General features: G+C 46.5%; 1 protein-coding gene across 2 annotated transcripts in view; it reads right to left on the bottom strand.

The window, feature by feature from the left end:
* MATN2 (matrilin 2) overlaps window positions 1-22,975 on the bottom strand; it is a 167,123-nt gene that overhangs the window by 9,732 nt on the left and 134,416 nt on the right. For both annotated transcript variants that reach the window (XM_054498282.2, XM_054498281.2), the window contains exons 8-13: window positions 22,717-22,839; window positions 19,253-19,375; window positions 18,879-19,001; window positions 9,804-9,926; window positions 8,349-8,471; window positions 5,152-5,274 (exon numbers count right to left, since the gene is read on the bottom strand). In XM_054498282.2, coding sequence (XP_054354257.2) covers window positions 5,152-5,274; window positions 8,349-8,471; window positions 9,804-9,926; window positions 18,879-19,001; window positions 19,253-19,375; window positions 22,717-22,839 — 738 coding nt within the window. The remainder of the gene's footprint in view (window positions 1-5,151; window positions 5,275-8,348; window positions 8,472-9,803; window positions 9,927-18,878; window positions 19,002-19,252; window positions 19,376-22,716; window positions 22,840-22,975) is intronic.

The raw sequence follows: 22,975 nt of genomic DNA, 5'->3' as shown, positions 1-22,975 counted from the left end.
CTGAGGCAGGAGGATGGCTTGAGCACAGGAGTTCAAGAACACCCTGGGCAACAGAGTGACTGTCTCTCTTAAAAAAAGAAAAATTAGCTGGGCATGGTAGTGCATGCCTGTAGCCCTAGCTACTTGTGAGGCTGAGGCAGAAGGATTACTGGATCCCAAGAATTATAGGTTGCAGTGAGCTATGATTGTGCCACTGCACTCCAGTCTGGGTGACAGAGCAAGACCTTGCATCTCTCCGTAAAAAAAAAAAAAATTAAAAAAAAAATTATCACCATAAATTCTTTACACAGAAGCTTTTCAGGCTCTTTTTTTTTTTTTTTTTTTGAGATTGAGTCTTGCTCTGTCACCCAGGCTGAATTGCAATGGTGTAATCTTGGCTCACTGCAACCTCCACTTCCTGGGTTCAAGTGATTCTCCTGCCTCAGCCTCCCAAGTAGCCGGGATTACAAGCACACGCTACCATGCCTGGCTAGTTTTTTGTATTTTTAGTAGAGACGGGGTTTTGCCATGTTGGCTAGGCTGGTCTTGAACTCCTGACCTCAGGTGATTCACCCGCCTTGGCCTCCCAAAGTGCTGGGATTACAGGCATGAGCCACTGCACCTGGTCTCAGGCAACTATTAATAGATGGTCGATAGTAAGCAGAAATAAAAGCTTTATGTTAAGCAATTTGGGTGTGGAGAGGCTTTTTGTTATTTAGGACTGCAAAAGAAAAATGGGCAGATCCAAAATGGATTATCTTATTTCTTCTTCTTTTTTGAGACAGAGTCTTGCTGTGTCGCCCAGGCTAGAGTACAATGGTGCGATCTTGGCTTACTGCAACTTCTGCCTCCTGGGTTCAAGCGATTCTCTTGCCTCAGCCTCCCAAGTGGCTGGGATTACAGGCAAATGCCACCATGCCTGGCTAATTTTTGTATTTTTAGTAGAGACAGGGTTTCACCATCTTGGCCAAGCTGATTTCGAACTCCTGACCTTGTGATCCACCCACCTCGGCCTCCAAAATGTTGGGATTACAGGCGTGAGCCACGAGCCACCGCGCTGGGCCAGATGATCTCATTTCAAACAATCCACAATCTGTGATAAACATTCTATTTTATATATCAAGCAGCTGTCTAATCTTTCAAAGTGAGGCACAACAATATAAGCATGTAGAGACACACGCATGCAAAACCATTTCTATGCCTGGCCAGTATAACATGCTTAACATCATAGTGTGTGTGGTGTGTATGTGTGTGTGTGCGTGTGCACGCACATGTTGGGGGATTGGGTTCTTCTGTTTCTCCATTAAGTGCTTTTCCTCATCACTCAACCTATTGATCTTTTATTAGTGAAAGAGGAAAAGGCCAACTCAAAGCTTCATTTATATTCATAGTCTGTTCCTGAGTGAACCAAAAAAAGACTTAGGCAGCATGCATGTGGCTCTTCAGCAGATTTCAAAAATACTGAAATAATTTTCCAGCAGTGAGTCTGTTTTCTCCTCCTTTCTGTACACATTTTTCTTACAGAACAAAACTAGCACTTGCAACCCCCACACACAGAATGGCGTCCAGAAGCCTTCTCCGGGAAACACAAAACAAGGTAGAGTGGAAAAGCATCAGGGAGAGCAGGGCCCAGGTATTTGCTTTCAGACACAGGAAGGACAGCCCCACTTGTTAGCTATTTTTTTGCCAGAGGGTAATTCCCACTTCTCTTGGGCATTTTCTTTTTGGTAGTTAAGTTGATAAGATTGGAATGGAGCTGTAACTTGCTTTCAGAACGTAATTTTCAGAAAGTTCTAGAACTTCAGGCATGGATAAGCCCTTTAAAGATCATCTACTCCAGCCCTGCTGTTGCTTACATCCTCTTTACAACATCCTCACCCAGTGACCATTCGACCTGGGCCTCAACGCCTCTCCTGATGAGGAATTTGTCACCTTACCACGAAAGCCCCATCTTTGGACAGCTCTGCTGTTGATGATTACAATAGTGATCATTTTGTTTGTTTGTTTGTTGTTGTTGTTTGAGATGGCATCTTGCTCTCTCGCCCAGGCTGGAGTGCAGTGGCGCGATCTTGGCTCACTGCTGCCTCTGCCTCCTGGGTTCAAGTGATTCTCCTGCCTCAGCCTCCCAAGTAGCCAGAGCCACAGGCACGCGCTACCACACCCGGCCACTTTTTGTATTTTTATTAGAGACAGGGTTTCTCCATGTTGGCCAGGCTGGTCTTGAACTCCTGACCTCAGGTGATCCGCCCGCTTCGGCCTCTCAAGCTGCCGGGATTAAAGGCATGAGCCACTGCACCTGGCCTGTCTGTTGTTTTTTAAATTTAATTTTATTTTAAGTTCTAGGATACATCTGCAGGACGTACAGGTTTGTTACATAGGCAAACATGTGCCATGGTGGTTTGCTGCACCTATCAGCCCATCACCTAGGTATTAAGCTCCACATGCATTAGCTTTTTATCTTGATGTTCTCTCCCCTGACTACCCCCAACAGGCCCCAGTGTGTGTTGTTCCCCTCCCTGTGTCCATGTGTTCTCATTGTTCAGCTCCCACTTATAACTGAGAACATGCAGTGTTTGGTTTTCTGTTTCTGTGTTAGTTTGCTGAGGATGATGGCTTCCAGTTCCATCCATGTCCCTGCAAAGGACATGACCTCATTTCTTTTTATGGCCGCATAGTATTCCATGGTGTATATATATCACATTTTCCTTATCCAGTCTATCATTGATGGGCATTTTGGGTTGATTCCATGTGTTTGCTATTGTGAATCGTAATAGTGATCATTTTTTGAGCACTTATTGTGTGTGAGCACTGGGCTCAATGCCTTTATTTATTTTTTATTAAAAAAAATTTTTTTGAGACAGGGTCTTGCTGTGTCACCCAGGATAGAGTGAAGTGGCACAGTCACAACTCACTGTAGCCTCAACCTCCTGCACTCAGGTGATCCTCCCACCTCAGCCTCCCTAGTAGCTGGGACCACAGGCACGTACCACAACAACCAGCTAATTTTTCTAATTTTTGTAGAGACAGGGTTTCACCATGTTGCCCAGGCTGGTCTTGAACTCCTGAGCTCAAGCAATCCTCCCACCACAGCTTCCCAAGGTGCTGGGATTACAGGTGTGAGCCACAACACGCGGCTGTTCAGCACCTCTGGATACACGATCTAATGTATTCCTTGTGATGGCTTTGTGAGTTATTATCCTTATTTTATAGATGGGGAAACTGGGACTCAGAGAGGTTATATAATTTGTTTTTCTGTTTGTTTGTTTTTTTGAGACAGAGCCTTGCTCTGTCACCCTGGCTGGAGTGCAGTAGCACAATCTCGGCCCACTGCAACTTCCATCTCCTGGCCTCAGCCTCTTAAGTAGCTGGGATTATAGGTGCATGCCACCACACCCGGCTAAGTTTTGTATTTTATTTATTTATTTATTTTTTTTGAGACAAAAGAGTCTTCCTTTGTTGCCTAGTCTGGAGAGCAGTGGAGCAATCTCAGCTCACTGCAACCTCCGCCTCCCAGGTTCAAGCAATTCTCCTGCCTCAGCCTCTTGAGTAGCTGGGATTATAGATGCGTGCCACCACGCCTAGCTAATTTTTATATTTTTAGTAGAGACAGAGTTTTGTCATGTTGGCCAGGCTGGTCTCGAACTCCTGGTCTCAGGTGATCTGCCCGTCTTGGCCTCCCAAAGTGCTGGGATTACAGGCATGAGCCACAGCGCCCGGCCGAGGTTAAATAATTTGACCAAGGTCACACAGGTGGTATGAATCAGGGTTCAAATCCAGATCCGTCTGAGCTGAAGCTTATGCTCTGAACTAATTACGCATGCAGCTTCCCTGGTAGAAAGCTTCTTTGTCCTCGTGCTGAGCTGTAGCTTCTCCCAGTGTCCTTTCTTTCCAGGGTACGGTGAGGCAGGGTGGGGGGATCATACAAATCATGAATGAGATGACAGTCACATTGGTATTTGGTACCTCAAAATTTTTTTTCTACAAAGATCCCCAGTTTCCTAATTTTTTTCTGCTTAACATAATACTGAACTTCCTCACAAGATCATGCTGCTTAATTCTTTCTAAATCGTGTTTATCTTTTTTCTAAAAAATAATACATGCATTTGGAACAAAACTTAAATATTAGAAAAAGGGTGTGTGTATGTGTATGTGTGTGTGTATAAGGGTATACACATTAGATACGTATATAATGGTATACACACACACATATATAGAGAAAGAGAGACTGTATGTTAGAGTGTTTTACAAAATATATCGATGGTAACATACTATAAAAAACATTCAGCACCATGCTTTTTTCTCTTAAAATATCTTGGGGATACATCCAGAGCTGCTTGTTGTTTTAAAAGCTGCATCATGTTTTATTACATAGATGTGCCTTAATTTATTCAGCCAGGCTCATGGGTGATCATTTAGCTTGTTTCCAGTTTTTTGCTGCTACAAATAGTGCTGTATAAAATATCCTTGTATACATGGCTTTGTAAACATGCACATATCTGTAAGATAAACTTCTAGAACTGGATTGATAACACTGCCAAATTGCCCTCTGAAAGGTTATACCAATTCAGACACCCACTGATCCATTTATAATTCCCTACTACAATATACCTTTGCCAACATAAGGAATCAAACTTTTTGATCTCTGGTAACTAATAGGTTAAAAAAAAGGTATCACAGTTTTACTCTCTTACTATATATTTTCCTTCGTTTTTCTTTTATGGCTTTTAAATTTCATGCCATGTTTAGAAAGATCTTCTCTACTCTCAGATTAAAAAATAATTCTCTCAAGACTCCTTTTGCTCTTTTGTGTTTTTTTTTTTATGTTTAAACTGTTGATCCATCTCTTTTTTCCTAAAGTACCATGCCCAGAACTGAATGTAATTCTCCAGCACAGAGCAGAGCACAGCTCTCTCCACCTCCCTCATGCAGACATTGCTGTTCAGCCTACGATCACCCTAGCCTCTTGGCTGATAATGAATTTACTGTCAATTAAAACTGAAAGTGTTTTCACAGGTGCTGCAGTTAAGCTCTCTCTTCCCCAGTCTGTATTTGTGCATATGCATTTATATTTATGGGAGAAGCAGAGGTGAGGGATTTGTTGCCTGAAAATACTCCAAAAAGCAGTTGCTCCAAAACAAAATTAAAGCAGAGAGCCAAGTTCAGATCACTTACTCTTGCACCGTCTTCCGTCCTCAGCTAGAAGAAATCCCTCTGAGCATTTGCAGATGTAGGAATTCCCATTATTAACACAAATGTGTTCGCAGCCATGGTGGGTTGATTTGCAGACATCCTTCCCTGAGGAAAATGTAGGGAGTTGAACAATCCCATCAGTGTAGAAATCAGGTGAATTGAATAGTCATGTGAGTAGAGATTGTGGAATTAATCTCTTTTAAAGAAAATACACCTCTCTTCAAACCTCTTTCATAATGTCTTTTTCAGTCTCATACTCAGGATAGGGAAAAAGCTCCTCTCAGAAAGCTCCAGCTCCCATGAGTCTGAATGGTACGATGGGTGATTAGGTGTCCTTGACTTACTATCCTATTATTAGATGTGCTTTAGCTTCTAATTTCTTTTGCCACAGACATCCCAAACACTCCAGTTCAGATTGTCTAATGAACATTTCTCATGTGTGAGGTAATTTAAACTCTTCGAAGTACTTACAGCCCTTTAACCCTCACAACACCCTGTGAGAGAAGGAAGACAGGGATAATTATTCTCAAGGTATAAATGAAGAATTAGATCCTCAGAGAGCTTCACTGCTGCCCACGGTCATCTGACAGGTTGATGACACAGCTGTCTCCTGAGTGCTCCTCCATAGCATGAGAGCCTATGGCTCTTCCCTGTCATTAGCCCTCAAAAGGAGAGGCTTCACACAAAATTGGAATCAGTGAGAACACATCCCTCTAGGAAGCAGGAATGGTGAAATCTGATTTAGGATCAAATTCCAGAGGTAGAAGTTGTACCTTGTGTACAACTTACTGAGCAACAAATGTGTTGAATGAATAAACAGTGTGTGTGTGAGTATGCAGATGTTTGCAGAAAGAAAAGCATGAAGGCTGGGCATGGTGGTTCACACCTGTAATCCCAACACTTTGGGAGGCCGAGGCAGGCAGATCTCTTGAGCTCAGGTGTTCAAGACCAGCCTGGGCAACATGGTGAAACCATGTCTCTACAAAAAATACAAAAATTAACCAGGTGTGGTGGTGCACGCTTGTAGTCCCAGCTACTCAGGAGGCTGAGGTGGGAAGATCGCTTGAGCCCAGGAGGTGGAGGTTACAGTGAGCTAAGATAGTGCCACTACACTCCAGCCTGGATGACAGAGTGAGACCCTGTCTCAAAACAAAAACAAACAAAAAGAAAAGCATGAACAAGCAGCGCAGACCGGCACAATGGGCAGAATTATAGACAAAATCTCCACAAGAGGGCCACTGCAGTGTGAAGCTGAACCTGCAGTTGTGAGGGGAATCCCTGCAGAGTTAGGCCAGGGTACCACAGGCATCCTAGGCGTCAGTCGTTCACACAGAACTTCTTGCTAAAGGTAGGAGTCCCTCTTCCTGGAGGAAGAAGCGAGCTATTGAGATCCCTCCAACCCAGCCTTGTTGGCTTGTGGAATATCCCCAGTTATCTCAAAGGAGTCTGTGAGGAAATTCCCAAAAATCAACCTCAAAAGCAACTGAACTTATTTTGACTTAATTGAAAAAGGGTCATTTTGCCCACTGGGGCAAAGTGTCACAAAAGCAAGTAGACTTTGTCAACCACCCCTCCCCCCAAAATAGGGAATTACCAGCTCAGAATCTCATGGTGGGGAAAAATCCCTGCTCTGTACTCTCCTAATGCCCACCTCACTGAGCTCGTATGACATCCCTCTGTTCCTCTGGGTACTGTGAAGGTTAATTTGATGTGTCACTTTGGCTAGGCTATAGTGCCCAGTTGTTTGGTCAAACACCAGTCTAAATGATGCTGTGAGCTAATTTTTAGATGCAATTAACATTTAATCAGTAGACTTTGAGTGAAGCAGATCAGATCACCCTCTATAATGTAGATGGGCCTCATCCAATCACTTGAAGGCCTAAAGAGAAAAAGACCGAAGTCCTCAGAGGAAAAGGGAATTCTGCATCCAGACTACCTTCAGACAGGCTGCAGCATCAGCTCTTGCCTGGGTCTCCAGGCTGCCCTACAGATTTAGAACTTGCCAGCCCTGACAATTGTGTGAGCCAATCCCTTAAAATCAACCAATCTTTTCCTCTCTCACCATATATATATGTGTGTGTGTGTGTATGTCCATTTTTCCTGTGGAGATGATATATTAATAGAAGATAGAAACAGACCATAGTATACATAGTATACACACATATATCTGTATATATATATATATATCTTCTATGATATATATAAATAGAAGACAGAACAGACCATAGAAGACATATATATATATTATATATGTCTTCTATTATATTGATATATAATAGAAGATGAAGACATACATAGAGAAGGTCTGTTTCTCTGGAGAACTCTGGGGAATACACCTTCTAATGAAACTCTCAGAGCCTGTTCTGGGTGACCTATAGAAGCAAATGATACAAATAATAGAAAAAATCCACAGGAAATCCCTCTGATATGGTTTGGCTGTGTCCCACCCAAATGTCATCTTGAATTGTAGTTCCTACAATTCCCATGTGTTGTGGGAGGGACCTGGTGGGAGGTAATTGAATCATGGGGACGGGGCTTTCCTGTGCTATTCTGATTGTGAATAAGTCTCCACAAGATCTGATGGTTTTATAAAGGGGGTTTCCTTGCACAAGTTCTCTTCTCTTGTCTGCCACCGTGTGAGACGTGCCCGTCACCTTCTGCCATGATTGTAAGGCCTCTCCAGCCAAGTGGAACTGTGAGTCCATCAAACCTCTTTCTTTTGTAAATTGCCCAGTCTCGGGTATGTCTTTATCAGCAGTGTGAAAATGGACGAATACACCCTTTCACCCTTTGCCCTTACTTTTAAGGTCTGCCAAGAGGAGAAAGCTCTGTAATTAACCTTCAATCCTTGTAGTGATTGCTGGCAGAGGTTCTAATTCAGTCCAGTGACTAGCACTGTGTGAGTTTCTGGGCACCCATACAGCTACTGTGGAAAGGGCTGATGGCTGGCAGAAAATGAAGAGAAGCAAAGAACCCAAAACTCAGGCCTTGACTGAGAAATTCCCGAAAAAGCAAGGGGCTACTGAACTGATCTCTAGCTAAACACTTTCAGAGCACCCAAGGCAGGAACTGACACTTGTGACAGTGGTAATAAAGGAGGACTTTAAAGATTAAATGAACTTCTCTAACTGTCTGAGTCCACAGAGGGAAAAGTTCTTCTTCACCTCGAGGCTACTTACTTCGGCAGCGTTTCCCATCCTCAGCGAGCTGGAATCCCTCCAAGCACTTGCACGTGTATGAGTTGTCACTGTTCACACAAATGTGTTCACAGCCATGGTCTATAGCTTGGCAGACATCTTTCCCTGAAGACAGGAGAGCAAGTTACAACAATTTCAACAACATACATTTCACATGGACTTCACCTTGGAGGACCCATCCACTGGAGTCAGCTAATGGATTCTATCTGCCACCTGAGCTCAGTGGTCCGTGGGGCAGGAAGTTACAATTGAGAACAAAGTTTAGCGGCTCTAATTCGGGCTAACCCTTCAAACTGTTTCACCGTCTTCGCCATCATCGTTCACCAGCACTACTTTAGTGTTAAAATGCAGCCCATCATCAGCTTTCTGTAGACATAGTTTCTGATATCAGAATGGAAACACTGTTGATATGATTCCTTAGGAGATTAAACCTCAATTTAGATTAGAAGCACTGAAATCTAACTTTGGCTTTGTGCCTGACATAGTGTATGACTTAGGAGAATCACTTAACTTCTTGGAGTCTTAGCTGTGCTGTCTAAAAAATGAGAGAGTAATTATTCCAGTTACCCATCTTTTCTTCCAAAAGTGTCAATATGAGTTGCTCTTTATAAAGTGCTTTGAGACGTTGAGAAAAAGATAACTGATACGGATGGAAACCAGGGTCACACACTCCCCTTTGATTATTCAGAGATGTGTCTTGAGATTTACACCAGCAATTCACTCTAAGGCTGCTTGTCCTGGGCTGGCTGGCTGCAGCCCCATCTAAGAGGCTTTGCCTTCTGAAAGGCAAAACTGGCTTCATCACAAGGTGCCCTTTGGGAGGGATTTGTGCTACCAGAAATAACAACAACAACATTATTAAAGATAAATAAGCAGAGAGGCTTAGAGAAGTTAGGCAACTTTCCCAGCTAATAAATGGCAGAGACAGAAGTTGACTGAATCTTGGATTTCTGACTGTCCATCTTTCCACTAGAGTATACTGTCAAACCACTGTTTTTTGCCACAGAGCATATAAATGAAGAACTTCAGTAGTAGCTCTGGTGTTGACTTTTTTTGTCTGTCCATTTTTTTAATAGACTTTATTTTTAGGACAGTTTTAGATTTACACAAAAATTGAGAAGATAGCGCAAAGAATTGCAATATACCCGACACCTAGTTTTCCCTATTATTAACAACTCACATGAGTATGGTCCATTTGTTATTATTAATAAACCCATACTGATACATGATTATTAATTAAAGTCTATATTTTATTGACATTTACTTAGTTTTTCCCTAATGTCCATTTTCTCTTTCAGGGTCCTATCCAGGACACTACATTACATTTTGCTGTGTGGCATTGACTTCTGAGAGGAACTGATATATACAGAGATAAGGATAGCAATTTCACACAGTGGTCTGGCATAGTAGTAGGAGCCAGCTCCAGTACAAACTTACTTCTGCAGGTTTTTCCATCTTCACGGAGTATATAACCTTCAAAGCACTGGCACGCAAACGAATCTTCACTGCTTACACATGAATGTTCACAACCATGGTCCCCCAGAGCACAAGAGTCCAATTCTGAGAATCAAATGGGAATTAGAGAAACAGAAGAAGAAAATGACTCATATATTAGTGGCTTATTCAATCATAAAAGACATTTCAGACACTTTGAATCAAAACAGTGCCTTATCCTACAGTACACATTTCAGAATATAAAGCATGTCTGTGAGCAAAAATTCTTTTTTGAGAAAGTGTCTCACTCTGTCGCCCAGGCTGGAGTGTGGTGGTGTGATCTCAACTCACTGCAGCCTCTGCCTCCCGGGCTCAAGTGATCCTCCCATCTCAGCCTCCCAGATAGCTGGGACTACAAGCGTGCACCACCACACCAGGCTAATTTTTTGTAGAGACGGGATTTCACCATGTTGCCCAGGCTGGTCTCGAATTCCTGGCTCAAGCAATCCACCCACCTCGGACTCCCAAAGTGAGCAAAAATTCTTAATATATACATGGCACATAAAAATCAAACAATATAAATCATCTCCACAAGAAAAATGAACAAAAAACATGAGAATACAAGTTACAGAATGAGAGATAAATTACTTATAAATGTTAGAAAATAAGATTAACCTAATTGGCTATTATGTAACTATAATATCAACTTATTTACATATCTACTTATGTATGTATGTATATATTACACTTAGGTAACCAATTCATTCATGAATTCAGTCAGTTCACAAATATTTTGTGAGTCCCTGTGATGAGCCAGGCACTGTTTTAGGCTCTGGGGATATAGCAATGAACGAAACAGAGTTTCTGCTTTTGTGAAGCTTACATTTGGCAGCAGGTGTCAGGAGAAGTGGGATGCGTGGAAAACAGACAAATATGTGATATGTCATGTGGGAAAAAGTGCTATGGAGGAAGAGCAGGATAGGAGGATGGAGAGTGGCTACTGGGCTGGAGAGTAGGGAGGGCTTGTTATTTTATATGGTGTGTCAGATATGGTGACACTGAGCAGAGCCCTGCAGAAAGACAGGAAGTGAGTGGTGGTGTCTGGGAAAGAGCATTATCAGCAAGAAAGAACAGCATTTGCAAACTGCAGCAACGGGAGCTGCTTGGTTGGTGTGTTTCAGGAAAGGCAAGGAGACCACTGTGACTGGAGCATCCGGGATCCTGGCAGGGGATGAGGCCAGCAAGGTTGGCTGGAGCAGACAATGTGGGGTTCACAGTGGGGGTCAGATCTGAAAGAGAAGGGAAGTCACTGCAGTGTTTTGAGCAGTGGAGTGGCATGATATGGATTTGTTTTTAAAGGATCTCTCTGCACAGAATGGAGCTTGGACACCTGGGAGCAGCTCTGTTCAAAGATCTTGGTGGCCCAGACCAGGCTGGTGAGAAGTGTTCAGACTGGCTGTATTTTAAGGTAGAAACTATAAAATTTGCTCATGGATTAATACAAAGAGCCCATATGGATAGGACAGAAAAGTCAAGGAAGACTCCAAGGTTGCTGGACTGAGCAACTGAAGGATGGCGTTGCCATCTTATAGGGCTGGGTGGCTTCTGGGGGACTAGAAGGTTTGTGAACCTGTGAAAACCAGGCTGTTACTTTAAAAGCTTAATACTGAGGATAAGTGAGTGGTGACTTTTTATAAGAACCATACATATTTCTGAAAGTTAACTCAATCCTTTCAGATTGAGTAGAATTTCTAAAATGGACACGAATTGGAATTATTAAATAAAGGCCCCAAAGCACATAATGACCTTTATAATCAGGCACAAACCACACACTTTTTTTGGTAAAGCATCTTTGCAGTATCTCTCTGGAGAGGACTCCTCAGAACCACCTTTGGGTTAGTTAAGGCAGCCGTTGTTATTCTCACTCACCAGCTAGGGAAACTAAGGGTTGGGAAGGCTAATGGCTTGTCAAGACCAATTGTTAACCAGAGAAAGAACCAGACAAAAATTGTAATCTTATAAATAAATCCCTGTTTTTTCTGACTATACTGCATTGCTATATTCTACAGCAAGCTTTCAAATGTGAAGGGAATTTCTTTGGGCGGAAGCACTGCCAAAATCTTTGAAGAATGGGAAAAGGTTGATAACTGCAATTACAGCTGCAGAGGAGGCTCAAAGCCGAGTTGGACCCTCCTGTTTGCCCTGAGCGTGACTTGCTTTTCTCGGCAAATTCTAGACTCACTATTAATGCAGAACATTTCCTGATAGTTTGGGATAGTTCCTCACGTAGTGTAAGAGTGGAAAGTACATTGAGTGATCCATGATATAGACAACTGGATGGCCATGGAGGTGAGGTGTTTTTTTCCCCCTACCATGAATTTATAATACTACTACTACTCCATTTTCCGTGGTAATAAAATAGCTATAGCTCTTTCATGTCAACCTTGTCAAGCCATAATCCAGACAGACCCCTCGGAGCAAGCCCTTCCTTCCTTGTGCCCAGTCCTGTCCTCCTAGCTTCGGCTAAGGCTCTTTTTTTTCTTTTTTTGTTGAGACACAGGCTTGCTCTGTCGCCCAGGCTGGGGTGCAGTGGTGTCATCACAGTTCACTGCAGCCTTGGCTCTTGGGCTCATGTGATCCTCCCACCTTAGCCTCCTGAGTAGCTGGGACTACAGGTGCATGCCACCATGCTTAGCTAATTTTCATATTTTTTGTTGAGATGGGGTCCCACTGTTGCCCAGGCTGGTCTTAAATTTCTGGCCTCAAGTGATCCTCCCGCTTCAGCCTCCCAAAGTGCTAGGATTACAGGCCTGAGCCACCACACCTTATCTGCAATGGATATTCTTGTGCATGTAGTTTTATGTACAATGTGAAGGCATACCTGAAAGTTATACATCCGGAAGCAGAATTGCCTAGTTAAAGGGCATGAATACTTAAAGGTGGATAAATATTTCCAAATCATCCTCCAAAGAGATTATTTCAATCTCTACTCTCACCAACAATGTAAGACAGTCTCTGTTTCTGTTTCTGATTCAGGGTTTCTGGGATGCTGCCTGGGCCTTTAGACTTTTTCCAAGCCCCATAGATGATTTCAATGAATCATCAGAGGTGAGATGTTAGCAGTGGCCCTAATGCCTGGCACCTAACAGACCCCTAGGAAAGACCTGTTGAACAAAAGGAAACATTTCCTCAGTTTTCTATTCTGAAAATTGAGGGTAATTAGATCCACCTCACAGGGGTTTTGTGCAGATGTTTTAAATAAGAACCCCATGGGATGTGTGGATGTTTGTGGCCAGCTAGGCTTCCCACTCTCTCCTACACACCCACCTTGCAAAATGCACGACTCACATTTGTTCAGCAAAATGTCCAGTTTCTACCCTTCAGGGATTTTCTGGGCCACTTATAAATTCAAAGAACCACGGATGGGAAATCAGAGAATGCCAAAGGTGGATGATAGTTAACCTCCTGACCATAGGCGCTAGCTTTCTATCCACCAAGTCTGGAAATCAACTTGGAGTCAGTTTCTCCCCAGGGCAAAGATACTCCCCTACAGGAAAATGCTTCAGTGGTCCCCTAACAGGCAAAGAGAGCCACCACCCCTGACTCACTACCACTGGGTGTCTTCGGCCTGGGAGACTATGGTGGGCACCACAATAAGTCCATTCATTCAGCAAGTGTTTACGGAGCACTTATCTGAGCCAGGCAATATCCTTGTTTGGGGGCTGGAAGTTCAACTCATTGGATATGAACTAGTCCAACCCCTTCATTAAAGATGAGAAAACTGACGGTCAGAGGGGAAGTGACTTTCCCAATATCTCTGAACCTTCAGAGGTGACTGGTCTTAGCTGTCCTGGGGGCAGAGATGGGACTATATTCAAATAGACCTCCGTGTCCCTGGTCCAGCTGCACATCCACGGATCATCCTAGCTTAAGAGAGTGTGCTGAGGCAGCCTGGCAGATTCTCAGAAGACAAACTAGACAAAAATCATTTTCTCAACAGAGGCCAGCCAGGAAGTCTCTCGTAACTCTGAAGGCTGTAGGTGGGTGATGTGTCCCGCCGGAGTCCCCAGGCTTGTCTCTCACCCACTGCCTCCCTCTCGCATTCAGTACCCCATACTCAGAGCACAGAACTTCCTGCAGTTCGCTCTCTGGCCCCTAGGGAAGCATTTCCCCTCCATCTCTGGCTGGCTCACTGTACTCACTCTCTGGGTGTCGGATTAAACATCTTTCCCTAGACTAGGGGAGGCTCCCATGGCCCCCTCCTCTGGGTGTCGGATTAACCTTCTCTTTCTCTAGACTAGGGGGTGCTCCCGCGGCTCCATCCTTCCCACATCACCACCCTCACCATATGGAATGGACGCTGTCTCTGCTATCCTTCTTCCCAGAGAAGGTTTAAACACTGTCAGGACACAAACCGAAATCTGCATAATCCCCAGAGATCCCCAGCACGCCACACACTGCAGGTACACGTAAATATTTGTAAAGAATGAGGGTAAAGGAACCAAGTGCTTAAGGAAGTACCTAGATTCAAACCCAGAGAGGAGAGTAAACACAGACTCCATCAGGAGCCATCACTACTTCAGTGAAATAGGTGGAAGGATGTAAGAAATCTCAAGAGGGAGGAAGAAAACATTTTTCCTCTCAAAGATGGATTCTCCTCCTTTTACACATAAGGACCCAGGCCTATGTATTTAATTAAACCTTCATCGTGAATGGATTCTGCAGTGTGTGCTCAGGATGATTAGAAGTTTTAGGATGTAGCACAGATCTTTAGGGTCCCTGTCTAGCAGCCCTGCATGCTGACACAGGTAAGTCACATAAGTCTGTGGCGGAGCAACTGTGGGGCAACGTGTTCTGTGGACTTGCACCTCCGCCGTGATGACAGACAGCAATCCTGCGTCTGGGGCTCCACATAAGACGTCGTTAAAACCAACCCCAACCCCAGAGAGAGAAAGCCACAGCGGCCATCTGCCAAGACAGTAACCAGAAGCCGACAGACAGAATTACACTGCTTCCTGGCTTTTCTCGTAATAAAAGTAGGAGCAGCCAATCCTTTGCTAACTTAATATAGGCTTTTTCTCAGACAAATCAAGAAGCAGCTGAACTGAGATGTGCTTTTCCAGGGCATCTCACACTAGGCAAAAGATCCTAAAATCAGGGGACTCGACTCTGGTCCTGGCTCTGCCACTGACTCCCTGACCAGGGCCAGCTTGGAGGCATCACTTTCCTCCATGTGTCCGTTTCCCACAAAATAAGGGAAAATCTCTACCTTCCTTCTGTTGCATCAAGCCTGTAATGTGAATACATGAGAGTGAGGGTGGTCCCCTCCCCCTACTTCCTGCTACAGACTGTTTCCCCCAAAATTCACATCTGAATCCCTAACCCCTGATGTGAGGGTATTCAGAGGTGGAGTCTTTGGGAGGTAATTAGGTTTAGATGGGGTTGTGAGGGCAGGATCCTGACCTGATAGGATTAGTGTTCTTATAAGAAGAGACACCAGATAACTTGCCTGCACTCTTTTGCTCTCTCACCCCCTACAACCCATGCAATATGAGGACACAGCTGGGTACTGTCTGTCTGCAAACCAAGAAGAGGGCCCTCACCAGAACCCAGCCATGCCAGCACCTGGATCCTGGACTTCCAGCCTCCAGAACTGTGAGAAATGAATTTCTGTGGTTAAGAAACAGCATTCAGTCTATGGTATTTTGTGATGGGAGCCCAAGTAGACTACGACACTCCCCTAGCCTTGCCTAGGCCTGCCTCAGCCCTGGAAGGCCAAGCTCAGGGCCTCAGGCAGCCTAACAGGCCCTCGCAGATCTGCCTGTGGTAGTTGGACTGGGAGTATCACCAGCAGAGATCCCCCAGTGCCCTAGGCTGATGGCTCTGATCCCCGTTGGTGTCCTCTGCTTGCAGAAGGGAGAGTCCCTCATAGGACAGCCCTTGGACTCCTGAGTCCAGCCCTCTTCCAGAGTTGTGCATCTGTGGGGCCCCTCCAAGGAGAGCAGGCCTGGTCCTGGGAGATGGGTCTCCAGGCAGCAATGCCAGGAGCTACCTTCTGAGTCTCCTCAGTGCAGGGGGTTCTGATGCTGGGAGGAGAGACAAGAAGAGGAATCCCTTAGGGGTCACGGCAGTCCACAAGTTCACATAGCACTGCAACAGCAGTCTCCCTGAACCACACAGTGGCCTTGAAAGGCAGCAACGACCATTCTCAGTTTAGAGATGAGCAGTCAGACCCCAAGAGGGCCAATTCCCTTGCCCAGGGTAGAAGCAACACGATTTAAACCCAGTCTTTGGGCTTCCAGTTCAGTACTCTTTCTGCTCTGCCACACTGTTTCTCAGACGTGCACAGAGAGCCTCAGGGTGAGGCTGGGCAGGAGAGCTCTGCAGAGAGGCCCCAGCAGAGCCTGGGGTGGGAGGAGGAGAGGAGAGCCTATCAGGTGGGAGAGGAGGTTACCCATGGGGGTGACATTGGGATGGGCTGGAAGGCACCAGGCCTGTTCAGAGAATAGGCGACTTGCCACTTTGGCTAAAGAACAGGAGGTGGCTTCAGGGAGGGCCTGGGGTGAGGCTAAAGAAGTGGAAGAGGGGGTTCTGCACTCTGCCAAATCAAGGAGTGCAGTGGAAATTTATTCTGGGAGACAGTGGAGAGCTACTGAAGGTTATCAAGTGGGGAGCAGACCCTGTGCCAGCAGCCGTGGGGCAAAAAGACAGGTGGCTTCTGTCCATTCACACTCCCAGTCATTTCATGTTGGCCTCTGACCTCCAACCTCCAGGAGCTTGCAGGCCAGTGGGCAGTGTGGTCCATGCACATCAGGCCTATAGAGTCTTTCTTGGTGCTGGGATGCCCTCGCACAAGGTCAGTCTCAGGGAAACGTCTAGAGAGGGAAGGAGTCCTCTCAGCTGCAGCTGGTAAAAGAGATCGCCCCATCCCCTCCCCCCACACACGCTGAGTCTGTGCACCTAACTGCCCGAGGCAAAAAGGCCTCTGGGGAGAATCTGGGAAAGCAGAGCTTGGGGTCAGGGGGCTGGAGGAAGGGAGGGGACATCGCTCCAGAAGCCAGAGAACCCAAGGTGCCTGAAGGGGTAGGGGCACAGCAGTGCCCATTTCATCCCAGGGCCCCTGGAACCCCTCCACGCTTTAGAGAACTTTCCAGAAGGTGAGTGACACATTCTTAAGACCACTTGCTATCAAAGCTGTAAGTGGAGGCTGCCTCTATAAAGAGCCAAGGATGCTCTTATCTGCTGATCCAGGCCTGGCTGCCCCCCAACAGGCTTTACCAAAAAGGTGCAGTCATGTCGTCTGGCCCTTTGTCGTCGGGAGTAGAGCTGGGGAACATACATCCCAACCCCCAGTTAGCTGTGGCCACACTGAAAACCTAGCCCATTATTACAGGACAGGACAGTCAGAATGAATCATTCTGGAGCAGGCAGAAAGTCTTCAATTAGGGGAATGGCTCAACGCATATGTATCAGCTGGTGGGTGAAATGCATCTCTCATATATGGTTCCTGAGGACAATCCTCACTTATCTGATTATCTCACAAGTTCTCATCTAGACACAACCATATATAAATAACAAAATTCACTATTCATTGCATTGTTGGACATTTACTTATGTAGAAGCTTCCATTGTGCCATTGGTTAGAAACCCATTTTAAATGAGAAGATGGGCAACACTTAAAAGTGGCCAGGTCAAAATCCAGATGTGGACCTGGGCAGGGGAGAGGAAGGGGCACCTGATTCAAAGGAGGTGGAGCTGCATTTGTTTAGAAGGGCTCATGAGAATTTCGTAGGGTCCTACAACCATCTTGTAGTCAGTTCTTGATTATCACAGGAATGAGGCGGACAGAAGAAGGACTCCTCTTATTCTCAGAATAATCTAAATTGATGGAGAATTAAACAAACCAACAAACCCCTTACATCTGGCTTTGGCATGCTGTCAATGTCGATGCAATTCAACACACCCACCCTCTTTCTGCATCCCCTGTGCCCAATCCCTCCCTGAGCTGGCTGCAGCAGCAGTCTGGGAGGCAGCTGGGCGGGGAGCCACCGAAAGCTATAACATGGATAACCCATTTGCTGAGATCCAAGGATCTGTCCCAAACTGGAAATATTTTCTCACAGGCAGCATAGAGAGGCACGCCCAGCTGTGCAGCCAGCTCATCTGCCTAGATGAATAGATGATATAAAAATGTGGATAAATTAGGTTGTGCCTACAATTATACCAGTGGTCAGGGAACTTGGCCCTATAACCAGAAAGACCAGCAGGCTGGGGAAGATAAATTGTGGTCCTTTTCTTTCATTTCTAATCCCTTCTCTCAAAATGACTATATTTCAATTCTTTATCTTGGTCCACTTCGAAACAGAATTGCAGGGCAACAAACACACCAGCATTCTTCAGTGAAGGAGAGAAGGAGGTCTGGGAGCATTTTTTTTTTTTTAATTGAGACAGGATTTGGGACCAGCTGCAAGGAAATATGTACCCAGGACACATCACTGCCAGCCTCACCATGTGCTGTGAGATCACCAGGATCAGCAATCAGGGCAAAGCGTTTCTCAGGAGCATCCTCTTCTCCCAGGACTGACTTTGGAATCACAGCCAGCAGAGTTTGAACCCACCACTTACTAGCTGGTGACCTTAGGCTCTTTACTTAATCTGAGCTACAGTTTTTCCTCATCTCCCCCCTGAATGCAACAGCATGTGTGCTTAGCACAGTGCCCAGCATGCAGCCAGCAGTCAGTGAGGGGTCCACATTATTATTATTCATGTGCCATACTAGCTGGCTGGGGGTTGAGCAGAGAGAGCTGAGGACTAGGGCTCTGTCCAGCTTCAGAATGACAGGGAGGTGGAAACAGCAAAAAGCCACTTCAGGGCACGGGGCAAGGAAGCTTGAGGGGAGTGGGTGGAGCAGCCACCAAGGCTCAATGGCTAAGAGATGCTGTCACACACATTCATGCGGGCCCAGCAAAGCCTGGAGACAGGACACACAGGCACATATACACGTCGGCAGCGCACCCGCACCCACACCTGCACCCACAGAACGCCTGTGCAGGTCCCGCTTGTCCTTCAGACACTTACTTGCACACGTCTTCCCATCGCTGCGGAGCATGTGTCCCTCAGGACACTGACAGGCAAAGGATCTGTCCATGTTGACGCAGGAGTATTCACAACCATGGTCACTCAGCAGGCAGTAATCCACCCCTGCAAAACCAAAAGCCAGGCCACCCTTTATCAGTGAGACCTCTGGGGGACGGTGATTGGATCAAGTGACCGTCATGCTCACCCCACCCTCCCCCGAAGGCATGCAGTCCCAGTGGACATCCCCACTATCTCCTGGAGCAGAGCAAGGGGCAGGGGAGAGGTGCCCAAGCACGACCTGTGCCCTCTGCCGTTACATAGGTTTCACTCATGGTGCAAACCTTCCCCTACGAGAGGAGCGCGGAGGGACTCACGGGAGCAGGTCTTGAGGTCCTCGTTGATGAGGAAGCCTTCTGAGCACTGGCAGACGAAGGAATCCTCCGTGTTCACACACAGCTGCTCACAGCCATGGTCCTGCTGTGCACAGTGGTCCACTCCTGCATTTTCATACACGCGAAAGCATAGAGGAGCCGAGGGGGCAATACCCCACCAGCAACAAAGATTCAAAAACAAAACCGGAGGCATAACAAGCCACAGGGAAGGGATCATTCTACCCCACACTGCTGATCCCTCTAGAAAATCAGCCTGGCTTGTTGGTTTTCTTTCCCTTTTCACCCAGGCTGGAGAGCAGTGGCAAGATCTCGGCTCACTGCAACCTCCACCTCCTGGATTCAAGCGATTCTCCTGCCCCAACCTCCGGAGTAGCTAGCTGGGGTTACAGGTGCCTGACGTCATGCCCAGACTTCTTTCCCATTTCTTTCTTTGAAGGGTAAAGCATACAACCATACAACCCCAATGGCTGGGAAATGCTGTCCCTGGTGTTGACAACAGCAGCACTCTGCCAGGGCCATGGCGCACAGAATCCACAGTCTCAGGGCACTTCTGAGAGCAGGTGCAATTCCCAATTCACAGAGAGGAAAGTGAGGCTCAGGAAGGTCAAGGTCAAAGCCACACAGCTAATAGAGTAGTGCTTAGAATGCAGGTTCTGGCTTCAAACTACCTGGGCTCAAATCACACCTCTGCCACTTCCTAGCTATGGATTCTGGGCAGTCCCACGGCCTCTTTGCCATCGTTTCCTGACTTGTGAATGTGGATGCTGATGGTTGCTTTCTTATAGGAATAGGGTAAGAATAAAAGGGGTTGATTATGTAAAGCACTCAGAACAGTAGCTAGCATACAGAAACCACTTAATGAACACATTATTATTATCAAGTAGTGCTGAATAAGAATTAGTCACATAGTTTCATTTCTAATTGAAAACGAAAAAGAGTTGTTATTCTCAATGAAATCAATTTCTATTTTTTTTACCCCCATCATCAGGACATCCAGATTAAAAAAACAAACCAAAGCCTGGGACTGCGTGTGTGGCCTATCCTGGCATCCGAATGCTGCACAGCTGGTCCTCCGGGCAGCAAGTGCCGAAGGCTAATGAACACACAGCTGTGGTGAACAGCTCCCACTAACAGTCCTGCAGACTGCCTCCCAGGTTTCCCTTATGGAGAAAATGCACCTCCAGAGACTGGACAGACACTGGAGGCCTTGTGCAGGTCTGCCAAGTGGGCCTCTTGACTCCCGCAGAGCCTGGGACCAGTGCCTTCCAGAACATTCCACGGGTGGATGCACCTCCTGAGAACACTTGCTGGATCTTGGGAGCTACATGCCTGTGTTCACATCCTAGTGTTGCCATTTGCTAGTCACAGGACCCCAGGACAGTGACTTAATCCCTTTGTGTCACAGTTTCCCCTTGCTTAAGTAGGGACAAGAATGTGGGTGCCCAGTAGGACGGCTGTGAGGATGCAGGGACTTTACGCATGGAAAGTGCTCAGGGCATTGCCTGCACAGAGTGAGCGCCTCAGAAGTGCTTGCTGTCTTTATGGCCTGGGTTCCCTGATTCCTCAGGGAAAGCAGAAGCCTGTGGCTTTCTCTAAGGACTGCGAGACAGAAACAGCTTGGTTTGTACTTTCTTAGAGTTGACTAGATCCCAGAGAGAAGGGAGGGTCCTGATCTCTTGTGGTCCGTTCTTAGAGCTCTTCTGGCCCCCGGAGTCATGCTGGGAGGGGCAGTCAGGCCATCTCCCTGGTGATCTGCGTGGGCTCATCCAGGTCAGGACCACCTGCCCTGGGAAAACTGCCAGGGCCATCAGCTGGCAGACCTGACACTCCAGGAAACAGGCAGGATACACACAGATCCACGGTCACCAGGGCATCTCCCGTTGAATGGGAGACCCGCTCCCTGCTGGCCTCTCAAAAGGACTCAGAGACATGCAGAGGCAACGTACAGCAGGCACTGACTTTGGCACCACTTTTCAGTTCAAAAGCCCTTTGGCCTCTGAGGTCAGTCCTTAGAAAGCCTTTACCGAGGCACTTTGTTCTCTCTGGACACTAGAGGCGCCACGCTTTCCTGAGGACTGCCCTGGACCTCTTATTTCATCTGGGAAACTTCCCTGCTGGCAGTGTGGAGCCCAGTGCTCAACAGCTGCACTGTCCTCACTCACAATCTATCTCTATCTCCAAAGGGGAGCAGATGTGGGGCTTGCTCAGTGGAAAGGCACATAAAGGGCCCCTTCTGCATAGGCTATGTCATGGAGATGGGCCCCCTCTCCCACATGCCAGGGGCATAGGGTCCATTGCCACATTCAGGCGCTCCCACCCTGCTGGCCAGGACCCGTGGAGATGGTGCCTCATAAAAAACCATGGAGCCACCCAGCTGGCAGAGTCTGCAAGTTCCCATACATTTACATCACCCAGTGGAGCTTTGTTGTGGCTCTGACACAAGAAAATTAAAACAAGCCTTCTCAGAAAATCCCATGTTTCTTGATTCTGCCCTCAGATCAGCCTCTGCAGCCCATTGCTTTCCAAGGTCTGTCCCCTCCGGCCTCTTGTCCCAGTCTGGCGCCAGGCACTGGCCACTCTCACAGGCTCCATGATAGGAACTGTTCCCCTTGATTGGAAGTTTACCCTGTGCCAGGCACCAGGCTAACATATCAAAATGGCTCCTATTTCTCCCTATAAAAACCCTGTGGGAATAATACGACTATTAGTTTTGCTTTTTGTCATAGATGGGAAATCAAAGCATGGAGAAGTTAAATAACTTCCCCAAGGTCACACACATCTAGTAGGTGGGAGAGGTTGGATTTGAAATTAGGCCTGTCTGACCTAGTAAATACACTCAACAGCAAATACTAATATTAGTTAACATTTATTGAGTGCTTACGTCTAGCAGCGCTGTTCTAAGTATTTTACTCCTATTCTTTTTTTTTTTTTTTTTTTTTTTTAGATGAAGTTTTGCTCTGTCGCCCAGGCTGGAGTGCAATGGCGCAATCTCAGCTCACTGCAACCTCCGCCTCCTAGGTTCAAGTAATTCTCCTGCCTCAGCCTCCCGAGTAGCTGGGATTACAGGCACCCGCCACCACACCCAGCTAATTTTTTGTATTTTTAGTAGAGATGGGGTTTCACCATGTTGGCCAGGCTGGTCTTGAACTCCTGACCTCAGGTGATCTGCCCGCCTTGGCCTCCCTGTGCTGGGATTATAGGCGCGAGCCACCGCGCCTGGCCTATTCCTATTAATTCTTTTAATCCTTGCAACCCAAGTTGGGTAGGCCGATAGTATTAATAGTCACATTCTATGGGTGATGAAACCGAGGATAAGGAAGGATACACCTGACAGACCATCAGGAAACCTGAGGGGGCTCCAGAAATGACTGGTTGCTAGTGAGCCCGCCCGCGCCTGTGAGTAGACCCCACCCTTCATCAGCACCCCACCCCTAGGGTACACTCACGGCTGCAGGTTTTGCCGTTGAGGTCCAGAGTGTAGCCACGGCGGCAGCGGCAGTAGTAGCTCTCCTCCGTGTTGACGCACTCATGCTCACAGCCCGGTTTGTTCAGTGCACAGTAGTTGATCCCTGAGGGGAAGAAAGGCAGACCTTCCTTCAGACTCTGGGCTTCTTCCAGGGCTGATGGCAGCCCCTCAGGGCTCCCATGAGCCCCCACGGGGAGGGCTGGTGGGTGCTGCCTGCTGAGGCAAGCCGGGACAGATCA

This window comes from Pongo pygmaeus, chromosome 7, assembly GCF_028885625.2.
Source record: "Pongo pygmaeus isolate AG05252 chromosome 7, NHGRI_mPonPyg2-v2.0_pri, whole genome shotgun sequence".
NCBI lineage: Eukaryota > Metazoa > Chordata > Mammalia > Primates > Hominidae > Pongo > Pongo pygmaeus.
Note: the sequence above shows the minus strand (reverse complement) of the source record. Positions and strands in the feature narration are given on the sequence as shown.